The sequence below is a fragment of the Phasianus colchicus genome, chromosome Z (genome assembly GCF_987193195.1).
Source record: "Phasianus colchicus chromosome Z, bPhaCol1.hap1.1, whole genome shotgun sequence".
Taxonomy (NCBI): Eukaryota; Metazoa; Chordata; class Aves; order Galliformes; family Phasianidae; genus Phasianus; species Phasianus colchicus.
In genome coordinates this window covers 26,608,214-26,632,793 of record NC_143476.1, presented here as the reverse complement: position 1 = coordinate 26,632,793, position 24,580 = coordinate 26,608,214, and the positions used below count along the sequence as shown (strand labels likewise).

At 35.6% G+C, this 24,580-nt stretch overlaps 1 protein-coding gene across 3 annotated transcripts in view; it reads right to left on the bottom strand.

Moving 5' to 3' along the window:
* MEGF10 (multiple EGF like domains 10) overlaps positions 1-24,580 on the bottom strand; it is a 100,047-nt gene that overhangs the window by 54,095 nt on the left and 21,372 nt on the right. For all 3 annotated transcript variants that reach the window (XM_031609150.2, XM_090131122.1, XM_090131121.1), the window contains exons 2-5: positions 20,512-20,644; positions 17,722-17,823; positions 16,679-16,779; positions 8,610-8,702 (exon numbers count right to left, since the gene is read on the bottom strand). In XM_031609150.2, the coding sequence (XP_031465010.2) occupies positions 8,610-8,702; positions 16,679-16,779; positions 17,722-17,823; positions 20,512-20,644 (429 nt within the window). The remainder of the gene's footprint in view (positions 1-8,609; positions 8,703-16,678; positions 16,780-17,721; positions 17,824-20,511; positions 20,645-24,580) is intronic.

Here is a 24,580-nt window from a genome sequence, read left to right as displayed (position 1 = left end):
CTCTTCAAAACTTCAACATAATTTCCTCAGATAAGTCACAGCTAATAGCAAGTGAAAGACAATTTTCTTTGCTCCAGTATGTAAAATAAATTGAAGCTGCATGTGATTTCAACATTAGCTCTGATCATCCTTTCTTTTTTTCTATGTTGTCGTGTCAAGGATAAGACATAATTTTCTGCACTCACAGTGCTGATTTTTTTCCTGTTCCTTTGCCCCTTCCTTGGCATCGCTTCTTTGACTCTCAGATATCTATAGGTTTGTCCTTAGTTTCATGGCCTTTATAGTCTAGCCTTATCTATCATTTCTCATTCAGTGTACAAATATCAACCATCACATTTACACTGTCCATGACATTAGGCCCTTTGTTATATTTTGAGACCGTTGTCTTTCTTGTTTCTTCTCAAGTAGCCCCTCCAACTTGGCACAGCTCTCCATACAACAAACTATAAAATTGCTAAATCATCCTTCTCCATGTCTCCACCTTTCTATGAAGTCTACAAAAAGTGAACAGAAACTCAGAGGCAAATACGCTGAAATCGCTGCCTCCCAGTGTCATTCGCTTCCTCCCTTATCTTTTACGTGTTTTGAACTTTGTTTTTATCTGTTCTTTGCTATCAATTACAGGCTCTCTAAGACAGAGGCAATTTTCCATTCTATATTTTTACTTGCAGAAGGTCAACCATATCCCAGGCTGAAACATAAGAAGTGTGAACATCAGATTGAGGGAAGCGATTGTCACCTTCTACTCCACTTTCACAAGGAACTGGAGTACCAAGTTCAGACCTAGGCTCCCAGCACAAGAAAAGCATGGAGCTGTTGGACTGGGTCCAGAGGAGATCCACAAAGATGCTCAGAGAGCTGGAGCACCTCTCCAATGAAGAAAGGCTGAGGGAGCTGGGTTTGTTCAGCCTTGAAAAGAGAAAGCTCCAGGGAGACTGCACTGTAGTCTTTCAGTATTAAAGGGAGCCTGCAGCAGAAGAACACTTCATCAGGGAGTGTAGTGCTGGACATATAGTAAGGTATAATGTCTTCAAACTGAAAGCAGGTAGATTTAGATTAGATATTAGGATGAAATTCTTCACTCAGAGGACAGCGAGGTCCTGGCACAGCTACCCAGAGAAGCTGTGGATGCCCTATTCCAGGAAGCACTCAAGGCCAGGTTGGATGGGGCCCTGGGCAGCTGAGCTGCTGGGGGTGTCTCTGTCCATGGCAGAACAGTTAGGACTAGATGACTTTTAAGATCCCTTCCAATTCAAATAATTCTGTCATGCTATGACTATCAGCAAATAACAACTACTAGTAGCTAAGTATAGCCAATGCTAGTAAAATAGAAAAATACTTATCCAAAGGAATAACTCAGTGACAGGCTAGGTATGATAAGTTGCCCAAAGGCTGTCTGTATTTTAGAATTTAGATTACTTCTCTCAGCTCCAGAAGTCAGAAACCTGCCTAACATAAATCTAGACTAATAGAACTAGCATTTTAGATATCCAGTTATAAGTAGGCATAACATACATCATGCTTCAGATCAAAATCTTATCAGAAAATTGGATCGATATCCTTATTGACAGAAAAGAGAATATTTCACTTACATAGCAAGACTCACCTAGGTCATATTTTACATAAATGCATTATGTACATTTGGTCCATGCAAAACTAAATGTGAATAATACTTTATGGGTTCTCAGTTACTCTTTGCTGATATGGACAGGAAAAGTCATAGCCATGCAGATGCTATTCTTAGTGATCTTAATTTCTAAGCTTGTCTCTGTTTAAAACATTTATTGATTAACTAAGAAAAAGCCATAATAAAAACATAGAAGTTATCAGAAATCTAAATCCAGATCATCCTTATACTGGAAAGTTTATAGAGTACTGAAGCTATTCTCTGGTACTACAATCTGGTTAGCTATATGTCTAATTCATGGCATTTGTTTCCCTTAAGATACTCCTGCAGGGTAGGGAACAGATAATTATTTTCCCAGGTGAAATTAAAACCAAGTAAATGTTAATTCCCACAGATTCTGAAACTAATAAAAACTCAAAATTTGACAAAATGCATAGACCCTTGTCAACCTATGCGTCAGCCTAGTAAATGTGGAATACAGCAAACAAAAATTTCAGAGATGTGTCTAACAGGCAAGATAACAATGTAAAAAAGTATTAGAATAAAAATATACTTAAAAAAATAATTCAGAGCCTTATTTAATAAACACATGAGATTATTTTCCGTACACTGTTGGATATAGTCTGTTCTAGTCACCTTCAGATATTATGAAAATTCATGCACGTACATATCAGAAAACAAATCTTTTCCTGCAGAAAGTCACTCATGTTAATTATAAATATCAATTCATTTTAGTAAAAGACTTATTTTACCTATATCCTAGACACAGCAATGCATAGTGGGGTTTTTTTGGTTTTTTTTTGTTTTGTTTTGTTTTTTGCTTTGTTTTTGTTTTTGTTTTCCAAAATACACATTCGTTCTATTAAGTCTGGATTTCCTTTGAGTCTTTTGCTTCTATCTGATTTCATTTGTTATATTGAAGGCTTTTTACCCTGTGGCATATTTTTCTTTCTTGCTTTTTGTTTCGTGTAAAAGAAAGGATTTTATTCAAAATGCTAAGCTTTAATTTAATTTAGAGATTTATTACTTTTTTCAATTTTTACTTTGTAAAAGCTTTTTGACCCGTGAAGTGGAAGAACAATAAAAATGTGTTTTTCAGATCCTGTGAAAGACTGGAACTATATGCCTTTCACATGCCATAAATTTCAAAAGATTCTTTAAAGTGCTTTAGACATTGGAACACAAGACTGGAAAATTGCTAAGGAAAACACATACAAATGGCTCTTGGTGTTCAATTTATCTTGGTACTGAAATGAAATGTGTTAAAAATAATCACTATTACTGGAAAAGTTATAAAATTATAACAATCTGACTGTATTTTTAAAAATTGACTGCTGTCCATGATCCTGATTTAGCAGATCTCCCTGTAAATACTAGTTTTTATTCTTTCTTCTTTTTATAATACTTTCTAAGATCTCGAAGATCACATAAATTTTTAAATTAGTCAAAAATATTATCCTGTGTATTTAGCCAGTGACTAAATACATAAGAAATACTGAAAATACATTTGTATTGTTACTGGGGGAAAAAATTATGCAAAGGTTTTCCAGTAGATCAGCTTGGATAACCACAAATACACTGAGCTTAAAAAACGATCAAAGACAAAAAATAATGTGTTTCTCTGATTCAGAAAATATTTATAAAGGAATAAAATGATTACTGTTTACTGCAATGCCTTCCTTCAGCAAATCTTAAGTAAATTCTGATAACTGATAACTGAGTTTTGCAGAAAATATATTTATTTTTCTTCATAATTTCCTGTAGTGACTATACTGATAATGAAGGTGATAGCAATTTGCAGTAATGTCTGTTTTCCTTCCTAGCACCTGATCTAACTTGTTACTGGGTTAGTTTCTGAGTCCAAAGATACTAGCCTTCTTTGTGGCTAAAATAAACTGTTCAGCTGGCAAAATTGGTAGGTCAGTCAGGAGATCTGCAGGCATTCCAGCGAAGGACATGGGAATGTTATGTGTAACAGGAAAAGTTTAAATTTAAACTGCTTATGGTGTGTTGTCACTTTTGCTAACAGGATGTATTTGCACATATGGCCATTCAGAAGCTGGAAGGAAAAGTTCTACATAACTTGAATGAGCTATTTCTCTACAACCCATAAAGGCAAACATCTCTGTATCAGGACACTGCAGTTTCACTAGTGTGTTTAGCAATTTCTAAGTTCCACAAATTAAGCTTCTGCAACTCGAGCATGTGTTTAAAATCAGAATATATTCCTTAAGACTGCTATAGCTTAGTAAACTTAAGCAAGAGCTAGTTCTTTATGTATACCTTGTAAGCTCTTAGAATGTCTTTGAGAAAAAAATCAGAAAGCAGTGCCAGCATTGAAGATTCACTGGCTGTGCTACTGAACACACGAGATGCTCCTGGGCACCCTGCCTGCACTTAGGGGGCTGTTTCATTTGGGGTGCAAAGGTGCCTGCAGAAAACATTCACGCATCCACTTCATAAGGGTTAATGGATATTACAAGCTCCACTGAGAAACTGGCAGCGCCTGCAACTCACGTGAGTGTCTCACACAAGCTGTGCCAAGCAATCCAGTTTCTGCCATATTCTGCATCTGCCAAGTATCATGAAGAAAACAGTAAGATTTGAAAACTTAACAACCACAACAGTAAGTGAAATCTAACTGTAGCAGAGCTACTGCACCTTAGAAGTTTCCTTAACAACTGTATTTATAGGTTAAAAGATGGTTTTCTGAGATTACAGCTTTAAACACCCTGCTTGAAATATTAAAGAAAAAGCCAATGCTTCTCTTCTTATGGTTTATAAAACCATGGGACCAAATTATGCCTTAATGCCACTTGTTCTACCTCTGTGCCCTCAGACTATAGTAGATTATACTGTACCTGGACTATATATAGATTTACTATTAATCACCATCAGAATTACAGATGAAAATACAGCAATTCAAACAAATCTGAGATTAAACAATCAAACAGAAAGTGCTTATTCATGTTTCCACAGGCAGTTCTAGCATATTTATCATAAACCAGAAAAAAATACATGTCATTCCTTTTTTTCCTTTATTACTCAGGCCAGCTGGGGACCAGGAATGCTGTATCGTTTGCAGTCAAACCAGTATAATATCGATTTTGGCCTTTTGCCCCTGCTCCAAGCTTATGCAGAAACTGTCCTATTGATTCTGACTGAATTATTTGTGGACTACTAGGCATGAGAAGAAAAACAAAGGGAATGTCCTGATTGCTTACTGGGGCTCCACATTAGGCTGCATGTGTACCTAAAAAAACCTGACAATCAGGTCCATATTTTATGTTTTACAGCAAATACTGTTCTACTAATGAGAATAGAAAATGGGCAGAAAAAGTAATTTACAAATGGAAAAGACAGCTTGATCAGTACTACACATCTGAAAGCCAGTTATCATTGTATATAGCAACTTTTATAGAAGACTACTTTATGCACAGCCTGCTGTCAAAAATGTTCTCACACAACAACCAACTTGACACATGTAATTTAAAAATCTGATATAAAAAATAATCTAAAATAGGTAGGTTTGGTTGATTTATTGGTTTGCTGTCATGTTTTTTTGATAGAATCTATTTGTTCACATTTTTAACATACAAACAAGGCTATCTTTACCACCCTAGCCCTTTTCTAAAGTTTTACCCTCTCCTCAGACTAGAATTAATTAAATTGTTCTCCTGAAGTTCACAAAAATTTCTTCAAAGTGATGCTGACAGCACACATGTTGTGCTGACTCACTCGATCTGAGATACAGGTTCAGCATGTCTTCTGCCCACTCATTTGTCATTCATCTACTGTGCTCAGTCAATAAATTATTATTAGAATAACTTGTTTTGCGTGAGTTTCATTATTTCTTCTAGAATGGGAGGGTTCTGTTAATGAGAGATCACCTAATTCAACTTGTTTTACCATTCAGATTTATGTATGTTAGCATCATCTCCTTCATTTCCCACCAAAAGTCACTGCAAGCCAACACTGAGTAATAGACTGCAATACTTTTAACTAAAAAGAAAAGGCCTGAAGAAAAAATACATTTCACACAGACAACATTCTCCAGGGAGATATTAATTAATGAGTCAAATTTGGAAAACAAATCTCAGTTTTACTCATAGAAGAAAACATCCATTCATATTTTCCTCTCAAGAAAGATGCAGGATTTTCAGAAAGGCAGAGAATGTGAACGAGGGGAAAGTTAAGAGTTGATTTAGAAATAGGCACTGAATGAGGACAGCCTCAGAGAAAGAATACTGACAGAGTACTCTACTTAAATCTTCATCCCTTTCCCCTCAATTGAAAGCAATCACTGACCTATTAGGCTATTAGGAAATAATGGTTGCCACAAAAAGAAATGAGTCTCTGAAAAGTTTAGTCCCTGAAAAGGTTATTAGACCATAGCACACACTGGTATGCAAAGATCAGGAGGAAACTTGCTTATTCAGCTTTTACTGTACAATACACCAATTTACTCCATGCAATCACTCTGTCACTTTTAGTGAACATTAAAGTGTTTAGAAAGCACTTAACTGCAGTTACCTCCCAGGAATCCACTGCACCATAGAAGTGACAGCATATGGTTTAAAAAAATATTTTAAAGTGGGTAAATAGAACTGGGAAACAATAGGTAAAGTTGACCGTGGGGTGGGTGGCATGGCAGATGGACAGAAACTGCTCCAGGCCTTACTCTGTTCTCAGACACTTACAGATGAAATGACAGTGTAGGGAGAATAATCAATTCGAATATAGAAAAGATTGTATTTTGGAAGAGAAGGAAAAAAAAAAAAGTTCAGTTCTGCAGTTCTGTGAAAAGTTTTTTTCTGCAAATGTGGAACAGTTGCTTCCATGGAAATGAATCTAGAACTCCAATCTGAGAGTTTGCTTAATACCACTCACCCTGAGAATAATATCCCCCTTTTCATCACAGTATCTTATCTGGTCATTGACTACATCCCTGAATGTCTGCCCAACAAAAGTACTAAGGTGTCTTAGTCATTGTTCCTTCTTTATTGTTCAATTAAGTAGTCAAATATTTATATGATACATACAAACACACTATGGCAATTTGCATGAATTTTGCTTTTAATTTGTAACTTACTATATCAAGGGAAATGATTACAAAAATAAAGTAGCTCTTTATGCTACCTTATTGTGCTTTTGTGTTACTAAAACTAATCAAGCCAAAGATCAGGCAGAAAATACAGTTAAAAGAAAAATGTAAAAATCTCCTACATAGGGTAAGCAACAAATTTCAATGCTAGACATCCAAAGACTTGCTGTCTTTCCAGGAGTACTCTCTGCTCTTCAAGTTGATGTGATCTGCACTGTAGCTCTCAGACACACAGACAAGGAAATTACACATGGCTAGCAACAAAGAGCAGCACTCTAGCAGCACACACAACATAGTGAAACCAATGTCTTACTTAAATTTGTAAATATGGAACAGGACAAATACCAAGCCAAATCTCTCAGCAACGTATGAACAAAACTCGTTCATCTCCTTAGCACCTTCCCCTTCTTCTTCTTGGGCTAGGCCAGCACTCTGAAATAAATATCTGCAGTTCCAGTTAGCTGTAGCACCTGCAAGACTCTCCAGAGATTGCACAGTTCAAAGGTGCACGAAGGCTCTCTCAGTTTCAGCCTGTTATGTATTCACATGAGAAAATAATTTTGGTATTGAGACTGCCAAGACAAGCAGTCAAAGGCAGTGAACTGAGGAAGAAGCACAGGAAAATAGCTGTGCATGTATTCAAAATGAATTATAACAGGCAGGTAAGGGAAACGGACTCAAGCAAATCCTGAGAGAGAAAGAATTATTTCCAGAGTGAGATTTAGAGATTCCTGACTCACCTAAGTTGCCTTTTCAGTGAGTTTCAGATCTGGAAATCTCAATAAATAATGGTATGTCCTCATTCTATGTTGCATAGCAATGCTCACTTTTAAAAATCTGAGTAGTTACAGAGAATCTCAATTCATAAGGCTTAAAGTTGAAGGCATAAAGTTCACAAGGCATAAAGTTATCATTTTTTGACAATTTCCTTTGACAATTCTGCACACTAGATCAAGACCTACATACAGAGTTGCCAACTATTTTATGCTTGAAGCAGAACTTTGCTTCTTTGTTTATGAAAAGAATCACTTGTAAGTATATACAAAGACTATACACAAAATATAATAATCTTACAATGACAAGTTACAACAAGTTCTTTTCTGTGTAATTCATTCTGTTTCTCACACCATATTTTATAAAACAAGCTGCCTTCACAACAGATCAGTTCCAGACAGAATAACATTAGCACCTTGCCTGCAAAGCGAAACAAAACACGTTTCCCTGTTTTTATTAAGTGGGGAAAAAAATGACAGTGAAAATAAATCCAAATTTCTTTTTGACCCACTAACGATCTAGGTTTTTCCACAAATACTGTTTTTACAGGAATCTCCTACTAAGTAAACCCATAGCATAATATCTTTGCAAGACATCCACTCTGTTTTTTGAATAAGATTTTCATATGTCTGTGAAATTTAAATGATAAGCATTTATTTATTTTTTATTAATGACTAAAAATATATATTCCTTTCAAGTGGATAGTTACTAACAGTGACCTTCTTTGAACGTGATTGTAACGAAGTATTCGGTTGTTGTGTCAGCCTAAACATGACATTTCCTAATACCTTATGAAGGGAGAGGAAAGAGGGAATAGGTAACGTGTTATAATGAGCAAAAATCCAGAATTACTTTGAGAACCTCTGTTTTGGGTAAAGTGAAGAAAAGTTCTGAGCATTAAATACCATGATATTTAGTGCTGGTGCAGGGAAAAGTTGTCTGCAAGTAAATGGAGAAATATCAGACCATACATAGTAACTTGGTAACTCAGACACCCTGACCAGAAATCAGAAAACAAAGCACAGGATCAGTGATAATCTTCTCCAAACAGGGGACAAAGCAGTGAAAAGAGAACGAGATAGGCAGAAGCAGGTGAAAACTCACCACTGGAGCAGTTGGGTCCTCCCCAGCCAGGCTCACACTGACAGGTGTTTGGAGCAATACAACGACCATGCACACATTTGTCAGCGCAGTGAGCTGTCAGTGAAAGAAATACAAAAATAATAATAAGTTAAAGCTCCTAGTACTAGGAAAAATATTCAAAACTTACCCCCAGTCAAGATGTTGCATGCCTCCAACATTGTTTAAAAGCAAAATAAATAATAACACATTTATGCTTGATGGCCTCCATCAAAATATGCTTTCTAACTTCTGCCTCTTCTATTTTTTCATGTTTTTTAGGCTCCAGCTAAACTATGGTGATATCATTCAAATATGTCTACGTGTAGAAAAGAGAAAACCATCCACATTTAATGAAATAAATTGTCATATCATAATACAAGTTGGAAAGCTGTCTGGCCATGGTAAGGGGCAACTTGCTTTAAATGTCTCTGCTTGAGCAGATTGTTGGATTAGGACTGCTAATCTCAACCCACTCTGTAATTCTGTGAACCCCAGTCTTACACCAAGGGAGATGGAAACCTCTGCTAGCAAAAAAAAAAAAAAAAAAAAAAAAAAGGATAAATATGATTTGCTGTATATCAATATCTTAACATTAATTTTTTTTGAATGGTTGCACAGTTCAAAACACTGACAATTAAGGTAAGTCACAAGGTATAAATTTTATGAGTCACTGCAAGCTTTATGTAAGTGCTAAGTGAAGCTGCTTGAAACTTTTCACTATCATTACTCATTATGCTTAGCAAGCACATATATATGTGTTTCTACAGTTATGGCTAATTTCAAAATAAGGCTTTCCTTTTAAACTTTTAAACAAAACTTGAAATGGCTCCAATACCCAGCACACCAATACAACTGACTCAGAATACAGGACACTGAAGAAACTGGCAATCAGCAAGTTGCTGGCAACATATTCATAAAGAAATGCTCTCAGCTTTCCAAAGTACATACGGTGTAATAATTTCCATCCAGTTCAAACAGGAATAAAACTTCAAAAATGTGCAAAGGATGAGAATTTTCTTATACCTTCATTTCCAGAAAAGCTATGACAGGAATCTGGCTGGTGTACCAATCAATACAAAGTGAACAATACGAAAAGAGAAGGCTGGTGTTTATGAGAAGATTAATAAGATTATATGCAAATTATTTATGTTTTGAAAGGATTGAAAATACTACACAATAACTAGGAAAAATAACTAGGTAAGTTGCAAAAATTGCAATTTTTTTCCTAATTCAACATCATAAAGCAGGACAGTCATCTCTACATTTTGTGTGGCCACAAAAAAAAAAAAAAAAGAAAGCCACAAAGTGATAAACAGTATATATTACTAAAATCGTTGGTTATTTGGGATCACAGACATTAACTACAAATTACAACCTTTAAGTTTCCTTCTTAACTTTTATGCCTTATAAGCCACTTTTTAGATGTGCATTAAAATGATGTTCTCCAGAAAATAACAGGCAGAATATTTGTAACTGTCCAGTAATATAAAGTACAAAACTATTTCATTGTTCTCTACCTATTATGGAAATAGTTACTAAATAATACATCACACATTTCCATTTTTTACAGCTAGACATGAATTACTTACATCTTTGAAGATTCTTGCCTAATAAGTGCTGCCTTTGGCACTGAAAGTTTTTCAGGGCCAATTGTGTGAAAAATCTTCCCAGTAAACCATAAAACGATATGAGGTAGCAGAGCAAACATATGTCTCTCTGTGTGAAAATCTTAATGAATATCAGCGCACAAAACCCAACATCATTACTGATGTATGCATTTTTGACATCCAAAACTCTGCTGACTCTACAAATTAGAATACATGTGGATAAAGAACATTGATGAACCTTATAAAATGTTGCTTCCAAACAATCTCAAAAACAGTTAAAATATGTGGCATACAAATACATAAACTTCTTTCTGAAAGTAGGGTAACATGTAATTCTTTACTTTGAAGAGGTTGAACTAAAGCCAAGATCTTAGAAGTATATATATTTTTAAAATCCTGGTTTTCTTTTTTAAGTTTCTTAATGCCAAAAAATATATTCAAACAAGGAACAATTTCCCTCTATATTCCAGATATACATAAAAACCTGTTTGGTAACCAAAAGAATTATTCTGTATACACTAATTAGTCTAACTGATTCTTGTTAACAGAACTATAGTTAACATTCCTAAGAGACTGTCTATACCAAAATTTTTGCAATGCATATGGGGACAAAGGAACCATAGTTTACTACATGATCTAAAAATATGCAAGGTGCAAGCAATGTGAAGAGTACTAGAAAATAAGCTGAATAGGCCTAAATGACATCAGGAACAGAGAGAATTTTCTCATTCCTCTTACACAAGCTGTAAAGAAACACTTATGTGCAAAAGCAAATGAAAAACTGATTCTGAAATGTCTTTGAAACTGAGCAGTGCAAAGAACCACCAAAAATTCACTGACAGCAGTAAATTGCCTAAATCATACCTTGTTCCTTTCTAAGCAAAAATCAGTTATCATATGAAAAGCAATCAGAGATTGCAGTTGTATTTGCTTTTTCATCTTATTTTCCCCATTCTTCTGTGTCTTATTGTTTCCTTCAGAATCATCCCTAAAATTTCACCTTGTCCAACTCACGTATCTATACTTCAGCAGATCACATCTTTGCATTTTCTTAAGCACAGGAGGAAGATTTGCCTTTCCTGACTATACAGTATCATCAGCCAACTTGAAGCATCCATAAAATATCCTTCCCAGTTCCCCAGACAGAGGGTCACCTGGTTTCTCAAGTTCCCTTCCTAGCTCACTTGTGTTTCTGCCACCAGCCAAATAAAAATGCCCTGCTGAGCAAACTCAGCAACATGAATCAGATTGGAAAGATGTGTCTTAAGTGTCAAAGCCATCAATACCACAATTACAGCAAGCTGAAAATGAAGTGAGGCAAGGGTTCTCAGAAAACGATCAATTGTAGACATGCTGCATCACCACAGTTTTGGAAGGGGTGCTTTTGCCAAGGGAGCTAACCCAGTCAAGAAACATAGTGTATGTAATGCAATTTTAGATCAAGATGCCATTTTTACATACTGATTATATGGCTCATAATGATACCAAAGAGAGGACGGAGATGGTGTTCAGCTCAAGAGAAGACTGCAATTCAAACACCTACATAAATGATGAGGGACTCTAGCATACTGCATGCAGTGCAGATGCAGACTGCTCCTCCTACTACTTTAAATATCACAGCTGAGAGGAGTAACTCCAGCATCTCATATCACTTCTGAGTTGGAGAGTATATGAAAAGTGGAACATAAAACTTGAAATTTCTGAATGGCATTTTATGAATCTGTTCTCTATGATTAAGAAAGTGACATGTAGTTGTTTAATCATAAGTCACCACTGACAACATTTAGACAGCTGTGCATTCCATTACCTAATGTAAAAAGATAGAAAAGTATTTCCAGTAGTAAGATGTGAAAAAGAATATTCTTGCCTTTAATTAAAGTTCATGCATGCATTTTTATATCTGTAATTTATTCCCTTTAAAAACCAGATGCAAATCAATTAAAATTAATAAAAGCCTGAAATATTTTGATTGTAATTATGCACATAGATAAATGAGCAGGAGAATCCACTACAGTTCCCAGATTACACTTCCAGATTTTGAACAAATGAGTCACGTCATCAAATAAACAGTTCCTTGAAGTCATATCTGATTTCATACCTGAAATCTCCTATTAAGTGAAATTCTGATCAACTTCAAGGAGAATTAATATTGGAAAGAACAGAGTGATAATTGAATGAGGTCTACTTTTGGTATTAAGTACATCTGCATATTATTTTTCACAGAAATTATTTCCAACAAAAGAAATCACAACAAATGCATGACTCCGTGCTTTGCCATTCTGTTAATACCATTCTAACTATATTTGGATACCTGCAGCCTTTGGAAAGAATAACTTGAAGAGTTACATCCCATTTCTCAGGTAAAATAAGCTTCTTTACCTATTTAAGTCTCAAAATTTTATGAGCGATGTTTGAGTGCATAAATAATTTATACTCAAAATGAAAAAGAATTCTTAGATATCACACAAAAATTACCTGCAACTTCCTTTACCTTAATTAAAGTATGGTCCCTCAGCACTTTTTGTGTAAGATTAAATTCATGTACCTTTTGAACTGCAGTATAAATGTGCCTTTTCCAAATGAAGTCCTTCCTTCTACACTGCATGTTGGAACAAATCCTTTGGTCAATCTTTTTTTTCCTCTGCTTGCTATCTGCTTTATTGTTAAGGTGAGTGGTATTCAGTTACATACATCAAGATAGATTCTTAATTCTCCCCATAGTCTGCCTATTTTCCATTTCCCATCTCAGGGAAATTCAATAGGCTTAATCCTTCCTTAGTGTTCTTAGGAATCTGTTAGACCATAGAAATTGTATGTAAAGTTAATGTTCATGCTACCAAAACACTGCAAGGATTAATCTACTTTGTCAACACACAACAAATCAACAGATGTCTTAATGCCTGAACTCCTTCATTTCAGAAAGATGGTAAAAATTGGGTGGATTTTGTAAATGTAAAAAAAAAGAGATGATTATGCTTTTTTGTAAAACCATCCCAGTGTGGAGCCCAGCCTAGTATCCATAGGACAAATCTCCTTGAGATTGAGGACAAAAGTGACTGCAAATAATTTGGAATAAATGAAAGACTAAGCGTGGAGTTTTCAAGTATAAGAGTGAATTGCTTTATAAAACTTAATAAAATGAATCTACCTTTGAATCTGCCTGCAGAGTTCAGATCACCTCAGGAAGTCCATTAGGTCTAACCATGAACTAGTGTCATGCTATATCTAAAGGAAACCTATAAAATATTCTAAAAAATGCACTGCAGTCATTAAGAGGAAATAAATAAATAAAGGGGTAAAAAAAAACAACAGCCAAGCCACAGTTGGCCTGCCCTTCTGCAGCTGTCAGTACTGAAGCCAGAAATCAGAAACTCAATCTCCTTTTTAACAGGAGTTATATAAGGAGTTTACAGAACAATGTAGCAGTGGAAGTACTGATATGCTCCAGCTTATAAACATTCTAGTACTGATGCCTAATGCAATGCTGGAATTTAAGTAAAAATTTTGGATTTCTATCCACCTGAAGGCAAACTCAGGTGGCACAACTACTAAAGGGTGGTGAAGCTTGTGTTCAGAATGGCTAAATACTCCTTGCTGTAATTAACTTACTCTGCAAAAGAATCTGTCTACTGGCCAAAGGTTACATAGAAAAAATACTGATTTGTCCTATTTATTAACATAATTTAAAATATTGACCTTTCTCAAGAGGTTCCTGGAAAAGCTTCCAAAGGCTACAGATGGAGACTAACTTTTGGTGCTGCTTTACTGCTTAACAATAGTGTGAATATCTTACCATTTCCACAAACTCAAAAGCACTGGAAGAATGGGTATATGAGTTGTTTATCAGACTTCCTTGTTCTTTTTTTTTTTTTTCAGCAGCAGCTTATTTGGCATTTCTGTATGTTTGGTACTCTAAGCAGATGCTGATGGTGCTCCCACTGTACCAGTTAAACATGGCTTCACCACTGACTTTAGGGAAGCCATCTATAAGTGCCTTCTGAAAATCACATTTATTATCTGATCAAAGATTGTGTGAGGAGATATGAAGCCTCAACTTTAGTTGCAAAATGAAGAAATGGTAATTCTTTTGGGGAGTTTCAGAAGGACCTTCCTGAACTCAACCTAAACACATTATATCAATGTTGTTTTTCTGCTGATGAGAGTACTGCTGACACTATTTGTTTCTGTTATAGTCTCTGCTACTAAGGTTAGTTAACTGTTTCTGGGAAAAAAAGCTGTGCAGGTTTTTTTCAGCCTATTGGTAGTGATCGTATCTGTATTTAAAGTGCTGATTTTTAACTGTGATACTATAAGCTTAGATATAATTTAACCGCGATATATAATCTTACAGGTAGCTTTAACCAAAAGAAGATTACTGTAAAACTCTGTGTCTGAATTTGGACAGTTAACAGTACAATGGTCATTTGTTGTTTAGTGAAGAATAAGCAAACAAAATAAATATTGTGTAAGTGATAAAAAAGGCCTGTTTGTATACTTTCCATGTGCAAGTTTACCTACTGAATCCAAAGATAAAACACAAATGTAACTCACCAAAACTAGAATTTAACGTAAGTCTCATCTACTGAAAGTTTTCAGAACAAGTATTAAAGTTAGAGTCACAATTCCACAGGCACCTTGTCCTAAGATAAATTCAAGTTAATCTATTCAGTCTGTACTCAGAAAGATTCTGAAAAGTATGTATGTATAATACATAAAATTCAGACTATGCTTTTATCTGACTATTGGTCATTCTTTTCCTACATGAATACAACATTTAGAGCCTTCAGCAATGTAAGACTACCACATTTTTACAATGGCTTCATACAGTGATAAGCAATTTTCTTCTCATAATAAGCAGTGCAGTAGCATTACCATTAGTAAGCAGTTACCATAGGGGAATAGCCAATTGTGAGAGTTCATGCTGTAAATTCCCAATCAGTATTTTCAAAAGGAAGTCACGGGATTTCAGTTCATCACTGTATGCAGTGAAGTGTTGACTAATACCCAAATCATCTACCAGTAGAATTTTCTAATTGAGTTTTTTATATTGAGAAGTCAAATAAAGGAGCAAATATAGAACAGCATATCAACAGCAGATGTATTTTACTGTTCTATTGTTATTTTTCTCCTCTACATCCTCCCCAAAGTAAAAAATAATTCACACTATGGAAACAACTCTAACAGAAATCCTGTCTGCACTGCAGAGCAGCTATGACAAGAAAGAAGATATCTACAACACTTGTTTCTTATCCTCTTTTATCTTAACATATGAAAAAGAGAGGAAGTGCATGTGTTTTTCAATATGGTCATCATTTTCTTCTGGAGAAACAATTGGTGTTGGTTTTTTGACAGTGATATTTCTGCTTCAGTGATACAGGAGAAGAGTCTTCCTCATGTCACTGTCCCTTACAGGCTAATTCCAGTTGAAAACATCACACTTGTTTTCCAAGTTAAAATGGACAACCAGCCATATCACACTGTATGCAGGTAAAGTCTACTCCAGATGTGTAAGTGCAGAATGTATAGTACAGAATGTATAAGTTCTGTACTCCAGAACATATTAAGTGAAAAAAGCTAGCTGAAACAACATAGAGCACAAAATGTTTCTCTTATTGTATTAAACACTGAGCTCCTCCATTTTCCCTGAGGAAATGGAGTTCTCACTCCAACTGGCGGTCATGAGGAGTGAAGGACCCTCATGCTCATGCAGGTCAGTGACTGCAGAATCAAATAAATGCAAAGTTAGCTCCACAGGAGAATTTTAATTCTTGCGTAATTTTAAATATGAATCAGACAGAACAAATTAAGAAACTCACATTTATATTGAATAAATAAATTCAGTGTATATATTGATAACTAATTTTCAGACTAACGACTTATCTGCTTCACTGTGTTCTCCTAAACTTGGTAGCAAATTCCAGTGGCAAAGACAAACCTCTCATTATCCACAATTTTGCAGAAAGTTTGCTGGAGGAGGTTTTGCTCCTCCAAACACTGGAGGAGGTTTACCACTGTCACTGTAGCAATAAGGGAAATGATAAAGCAATGAATCTTGAGATAAAAGCACTAGAGGTAAAGCAGCATAATGCAGGCTGGAGGCATGAGGTAACAGATACGGTGACTTTGGCCAGGGCCTCATCCGGAGCTGCACTGTGTGTAGGCCAGCCAGTCCGGGTCTTGGCTGGAGGAGGCAACACTAGGAACAGCTGGAAACTAAGGAATGGAAATATCTGTTTTCCCATACAGCGCATTCCCATTCTTTTCCCTAAAATTAATAAAAGCATATGCACATACATAGTATAGCAAATGACAGCATATTCACAAGACTGTCTCTGAATAACTGAGGCTCTGGTACCTCACCTCCTCCAAGTCGAGCCATCAAAAGGGAGCGAGCAAGGCACTAAACACACAGAATATCAAAGCAAAAAAAAAAGCTGGACTTACGGACACACATTTCTCTGCTTTCATAAAATCCGGGGCAGCACTGGGATTTACGCCTGTACATTGTCTTTTCACCATGTCTGTAGGCAGTACGGTAACTGATTCTAAAGGAAAGAATGAATGGTTGTTGCATAAATTTCACTTCGAAAATTGAACAATTTATATTCTTATGTATCTTCAAAAATCTACAGCCATTATAAAAGGAGAAAAAAAAACACTCCAAGAAGAGACCTTTATTTATCTATCGCTGAATTCAAGAGTCTTCGTGGTTCCCCAAAAAAACTTATTTCCATGGGTGGCCAAACAACAGTAAAGTTAAGCATTCTAGCTACTTAAGCAGTGCACAAACAAGAGTATCACTAACTTCACAACTAGCAACCCCAAAGAAGATTAAAAGCTAGCAAAACAAATCCATTTGCTGTATCACTCATGGAATCACTTTCCAAGGTAGAGACTTCTGGGGTTTATCTTTACAAAGGTGAGTTGGTTTCTGTAGGGACAGAGACATTGTGTTGGTTAAATGCTGCTTAAAGCTCTTTAAGATATCGTGAATTTTTCCTTAGAGATATTCAAAAGCCATCTGGATGTGATGCAGGACCACTTGTTCTAGGTGGTTCTGTTTGAGCAGAAGAATTGGGCCAGATGACTTCTAGACATCATCAAATAATATAGTTATACTTCCCTTTCAAGTAACATACATTTTCCCCAGAAAATAAGGTTCAAAGCAGCAAGGTGTCTCATGACATTTTGGAACAAATACATATGACAGGATCTGGGGAAATTAATTTAATTTACTGCATACTTTTTTTCTAATTTGTTCTTTTTCTGTTAGATATCTATGGGATGATATACCCTAACCTGCTAATAAAATTAATGTGAATTTGCTTGGATTAGGCATTTTCCAGTTGTCAGATACCTTACATATTACACAAATAAGTGACTACAATTAAAATATCCTATATATCATGCTATATTTCAACAGACATAAGATCTCTACAAATACATACAATACCAATATTTTGACAATATTAGCAATTATACATCACCTGTGTCGTGTGCACTTAAACCAGTTTAGGATGTCAGTACAACTGGTGTAGTAAATTTGATCAAAAGGATGTGGATATGACTCTTGCACTGTAACTGAATAACTGGGGAGAGACAGAGAGAGGGCAGACATATTATTGAGCAAGTGTTTTACAGTACAGTCTGATTTAATTAAATCTTTTATAAAGTCCTGATAAGTAGCTGTGGTTAGAACTGATAAAAAGTCGTATTTTTAAGTCATATTCTGTAGCTCCTGGAGGCTCACACATTCATAGCATACCTAGCAACAGACTATCATGACCCTGACATAAACTTTTTTGCATTCCAAGGCAGAGTGTTTGCTAAAATGATTCTCCATGTACCCTCACAAGCAAAACTGTATAGTCAGTTTCAGCCGAATATCTACCTGTTACCAATGACCTGCACGTAGTATGCTAGCACTTTTGTCTACAATCTGAATGCTACTATTACTACCCTAATGTATTAATAAGATATTTATCCAAAAAAATCCTAAAAAAAATGATTAAATATAAAGGTACAAAAATTAACAAAATATTCACATCCAAATAAACTCTCCAGAAAGTTTAATTTTAAAAGTAATAAAACATTGACACAGGAGTGGGAAGGTCTGCCAATTTACTTTGATGTGAAAGTGGGTGGTACAATATAAATACATAGAGGTAATAATTACTGAAACAATATAAATAAAACAATTGTGCCAGCCAACAGTCTGTTCAGCAGTCAGAAATTATATTTAAGTCCACGCTTTTTGCTTGCTTGTTTTCTGTTTAATTTTGAACAGAGAACCTTTTTTTTATATTGGAGGTCTTTTACTGCTTTCTGCCAAATTATGAGTGTGGTGTCCTAGAAATAAATCTGTGCTCTGAAATCCAGATCCTCCAGAGCTGTCAGTGGGGCCAGAGGAAGAGATCTGCTGCTGCAGTGGGGAAAAATATTGAATCACTCTAGAAAACTCTTGTGCAGACTGTTTGTGCTGGCAGCCTGTCAGTCCCTGGTTGCGTAAAAGGGTTAGAAAATATGGGAATGCATGGTCTCTCCCTGTTGTAGCACTGGTTCCCAGGAGCAATCAAAACACTTGCTGAGTGTACAGCCCATCTGAATTTCCATGCCACCTTTGACCCCTCAGCACCTACTACAGGGTAACGACCACAATCTCCTCCTACTGCTGTCATCACCTATACTAAGAGAAAACATATCCAGGTCCATTCACTCCTCACTGCCCAGAACTTACTCCCTGTTTTTCTATGCCCTAAAAAGGCAAGCATCTCTAATTCGTCCAGCTGTAAGACAGCCTAACAAAACGTCTGTGCCTGCTTGTTGCTGAACGCCACATCCAGCTCATCCATTTTTGCTGATCAGAGTTCATCTGTGAAGATCGTTTTATGACAGATACGGTAGATTTATAGCACTGCCACTGAGAGCAGCAACAACAAACTTGTATCTGGAGGCTTTACTCTGTTGTAGCTGTATTCATTCCCCTGCTGCCTGTTCTAAGAAACAGCACCAGTTTCAGGAAGTTCACTTGCAGCTCCTCCTCATTTCTGAGGCTTAAATAATTAGAGAAAGATAAAACTTTATTCAAAAACTGGATGTGCTTGATGAATTTTTTTTTTTTTTTCTGCAGACTTTCATCATTTTAATACATGTTATGCTCTGTAAACATTATTGTTTTTTGCCATTTTGTTTTCACTACTGTATGTCTTCCCTCAAAACTTCTTTTATGGATAAAAACAGAAAGTAAAGGAGATACAACGTGGAGTAGCATCAAGTAACAACCTCAGCTTGTGCCTGAATGTTGTAAAGAGGTATCTAGTATGGTAACTTCATATACCAAATACTGTATATACTAAATTGCATGCAAAGTATCTGCTCCTACCCTTGCTTAACACAAGCTGAGATTAATTGCTGAGGAAAGTCCTTAAGTGCCTTTTTTTATATGCAGACTTCATAAAAAATTAAATACAAGTTTCAACTTTCTCTGCAAAGATCTAGCCATATCAATTGCACATAAATGTACAGTAGCTCAGCAGCATTCCCAGCATAAAATACAATTTACTTCCAGTGAAGACAATACTTATGTTTTCAAATGAACACTTAGACTTGCTCAGGAAATAGCTGATCAGTCATGGCCTTAATAAAATAACAGCAGTGAGACATTCAGGCCTCGTTTCACTACTATAATCTTCACTCAAGAAAAAGTACAACAAATGCTTGCAGTTCAACCTCTCGACCCACTGTGAGCATTCTACTTGCAATTAACATGAAATTGGTGAACAAATTAATTAACTAAATGGATGAATTTATAGCTGTATGTTACAAATTTCTGAACCTCATCAAAAAAATTAAACAACAAATCTTAATTTAGATTCCAAGAATGTTGAAAAGAAAAGAATCAGCATAATCAAATTTGGCCAAACTCCAATATGGCTAATTGCATTTTGCATATGTAAAAGCTCCTTTTCACTTATATATAAAAAAAGCTTTGATTCCTTTCTTGTCCTTAGATGGTTCTGTAACATTGCCTGTGCAACTGATGTGGTTTTTGCATTCTAACTGCTACCACAACGATGGCTGCATTTCACCCCAGCATGAAAGTCTTTTATTTACCCTGAAGTTACTCTGCCCATGTGTTAGCATAAAATTTTATTCCTAGTTCATTATTTGATTGAAAGTTTTAAATCATTTAAAATGTGTTAAGTAAAACATACTAGTAAAACATACATTATTACAATCAGTATTTGTATCAAGTTTTCTGTTAAAGAAACTATTACCTTTCCCAGTGGCTACACACATTTGGATCTTCAAGATTCAAAGATAAAGTTGTCCCCAGCCAATGGTACAGGAGAATAACAGGGAATCCAAAAAGGGAGTTCAAATGAAGAAACATCTTTTCAAAAAGGTAGCCTGTAAAATATATATATATATATGTGTTTATGATTTATGAAGATACTATACAAATGATAAAGGAGCCAAAACTAATTATTCATTTTATTAGGATATATATAATCAATGGTTTGGTGGTAGAAACCAATGGGTACTTCAAGAAACACCTGATGCCTGCACAGCAGCAGTAAATACATGTCCATTTTTGGTAGAAAAAAATAGAATTGTTTTCTGCAAGTGGCTAGGCAGACTCAGACCGCTTCATGGTGGTTGTCCCTACCAGATAACAGATACAGACAGCTGTAATTTAAAGGAAAGACTAGAGCCTCCTGAAGACCACAACAACAAAAATACCCTAATTAAAGGTTTGGCTTGACAACATGTCATCAAAAAGCCTGAACTTGACTTACTCAAAAAAGTGATTTGTGCTACCCCATTGATGGATAGCAGCACCAACTTTTTCAAAAAGATAAAGACCTTAGGCAGCTTCAGTTGATGTGGCACTTTCTGTTAAAACCATATTCCCAAAATTATGAACCGGTTTCACAATACAGTCTCTCTAAGGATGCCTAAGCACTGAAAACCTGGGCCAGCAAGGGTGCAGTGCCCAGTGTCTGCTCAGGAAAGGCTGCATCTCAATACCTGGTGCTACCATGATTTTAGCTCACGCACAAAACACCTCCCCACAGGGGATAAGGAGAGGTGTCATATGTTTTTTTATTAATTCTTCCAGATGTTAGACAACACTATTAGTACGTGCAACGTTAGTTAACAATTTGCAAAAAAATGTTACAGTGCCTTTTATTGACTAACTAATAATTCCTATGCAAACAAATTAATTATTCAGAGGAAGAGTTTCAATCAATTTGCTTTAAATCGTCAAAAGATAGTGTCCCATTTTATTCTAGTGTTATTGCTCTTTTAAGTCAAATTCCCAATATAGCCTGCATAAATAGCCCCTTCATTCCCAGTTTTACAATTCCCAAATAGCAAAAGCATTCTCCTCATAAATGAATTACCTTAATAGCATAAAAATCTAAAAGATTATCCCAGTACTCTGACTGAGTCTATCTTAGATTTCAAGCAAAGTTTTAATTTACATACCAAATCACTTTTAGAATTTGACTTACCTTGAATTCATAAATGCCAGAATGAAAGCTGGCAGAAGATAATCTGTAATGGCTCAAACTACCCTTCTTCCCCTTCTGGTAAACATTTGACCTTGTATCTCAATTTTCAAACAAACTTTAACACTATATTGCTTCTGAGATCATAAAAAAAAAATAAATCCATGAAAATAAAGAGATGAAATAGTCTTACTTTACAGGACCCTCTTCAGAAGTCGACATAAAAAAACACAGAAAGAAAATTTCACAGAAAGAAATATTTGGGAACGCAGAGGTGATCCCATTTTGCTAAATCTCTCTTGAAAAATCATGGCTGCTGAAGGACATTTCACGGTCTATAACTGTATCTCTGCATAGCAGAGTAGCCAATGTGCAGTTATTTAAGAAGGAATAAAAGCAGCTGTATTTTCAGCTAATAATTTCAACAGAGTGGCGATTTCCCTCATTAGAAGCAGTCACTTTGATTAAGCAGACCATAAACTGTATTTCTTTTTTTCTTCTTCTTCTCAACTTCAGTAATTTTCCTTTTGGATACATTTAACAAAGTATAAAATTAATGAAATAAAATTAAAAAAAAAAATTTGCATGAACCCCCTAGTGTAAAACTTGATTGCATTCCCGATCTTTTGCTTAATTATTAAGGAAAATCAAAACAGAAAATCAGCACTACTGATTAGCATTGCTAAAGTGTTTATATTAGCAATAAAAAATGCAGATGACTGATTTAACTCTTGATGTCTGCAGTTAGCACTGAGATACCCTTTTCAGAAATTCACTTTTCTTCTTACATTTTGCTTAAACCATCTCACCCAATACATCAGTGTTCTCACTATCTACATACAGTGTACCTTGAGTTAAGTAATAATAATGTTCAGGCTGCAGGATGCCTTATCTCTGTAAATCAGTGATTAGTAGAAGTGAGAGGGAAATAATAACACACACTAAAACTGAAAGCTCCTCTGGCCTGCTACATGATATTGTGTAATTCATGTTCCCAAGCCATAAACACTTTCTACCAGGCATCTACAGAAAACGTTAAAATCTGATTACCCTAAAACTTGGAGTAAAAGCCATCTTCATTTGCATCTTTAAGGTAAGTCCTGTGCCATGAGGTCACAGTCTGTTTAGATCAGATATATCTCTGTTTTCATGGGCTTTAATGCAGTCCCACAGTTTTAAAATGTGAACAAGAAAGCAATGCAGCTGCATGACGCATCCATAGATTACTCTCATACATTTCTGTATTCCTATTAAATATACTTAGCTCATTATATGTCTACTTTATCAAATCAAGATATTAATAGCCATCAATAATAGTCATATTAACAAATTGAACATCCCAAGGCATATTGTAATTACTAACAAGCCCATTTTTAAAATGGAATAACAGGTGTATGCTAAAAACATACTCCCCAAAATTATAAATACTCCCCTAAAACACTTCTAATGTGAGCAACTACATGAACTACATTAATCCCACCAGTAAGCAGATGAAAAAGCCCATATGTATATTGCATAAACAAAGCTAACAAGTGTTGTCATCTAAGATTTTTAGGCACTTTCTCTGTGAATACCAGCAGTGTTGATAAGAGTATCAGCACACATTCTGTTTCATTATCGTTTTTTTTATACAATGCAGGATCAAAACCAGAATAAGTAACAAATATATATATATATATATTTTTTTTCCTCTGACAACTGAATACTGAGATGTAATTTCAGATGAGTTTCTCTGCCTGCTCCAAGCAGAGCCACAAGCATAACACAGAGGACACAGCTATCCCTTAGACTGGTCTGCACAAAAGGTAAATGGGTGGAACTGAGGGAGAAGAGGAAGATAAAGCAATGTAAAGCAAAAGGTGAAGGTTGCTCAAGGCTGTGAACGAATTTTTTATGGTCAGCAAAATCAAAAGTTGCTGGTGAATCAAGTAGGATTAGAACTGCATTGGCAACAAAGAATACAATGATACAGTTGCTAAAATGACATAATGCACCCAAGACTGAGGGAAATGCTGACGTAGCTTTCCCATTAGTGTTGCTAAAGCATTTCTGCACTGCAATATAAAAAATGCAGCAGGAATATGCAATTTAATTAGAGGATGAACTTCAGGACATTAAGATCTTTCTATACTGTCGTGATATCTGTAAAATTTCACAGCACATACTTCTGTCTTTTCGCAGTGGTGCAGCATGGGTATGTCAAACAGTGTTCACTGGGCTGCAGTTCAATGGGTTGTTTTAAATTGCACTTACACTGCGTTATCCTCTATGCACAGTAAATCCTATTTTAAAAATTCTTCATTCTGTCCATCACAGATGAACTCTCAGACTGGATTTGTAAACTGCATAGTCACTACTAAAGATTCTGTTGCTGATAGCTCTGTCCTTATTATCTCAAGGCCGTGAAAAAGCAAGGGGCCCATAACAGACTGCTACCAGCATGTAGAAATTACAGCTCCAGATGAGATAAAGACATTTTGTAAAGATCTTCTGGTGAATTTTTTGGTTCTTTAGCTCCTACTTAGCATTTCTGATACCTTTATGCTATTCTCACTCCCAAGGTTCAGATCCTCTACCAGATCCACAATTTGTTTATAAAATCATCTTTTACACAGCCGATGTCAAGTGAAGCAAAATCTGAGCCTGACCTAATCTTGTCAATAATGATTAGTCCCATGTTAACTTCTATGAAGAAAATCTGATTGCTTTCATTGATTGCATTAGAAAATTAATAGACGGAAGAGCAGAAAGTGGTTCTCCTTTGGAAATCAGTTGGATAATGTCACATGAAACCTCACTCATAAAATAAATACGAACTAACCTGAATAGC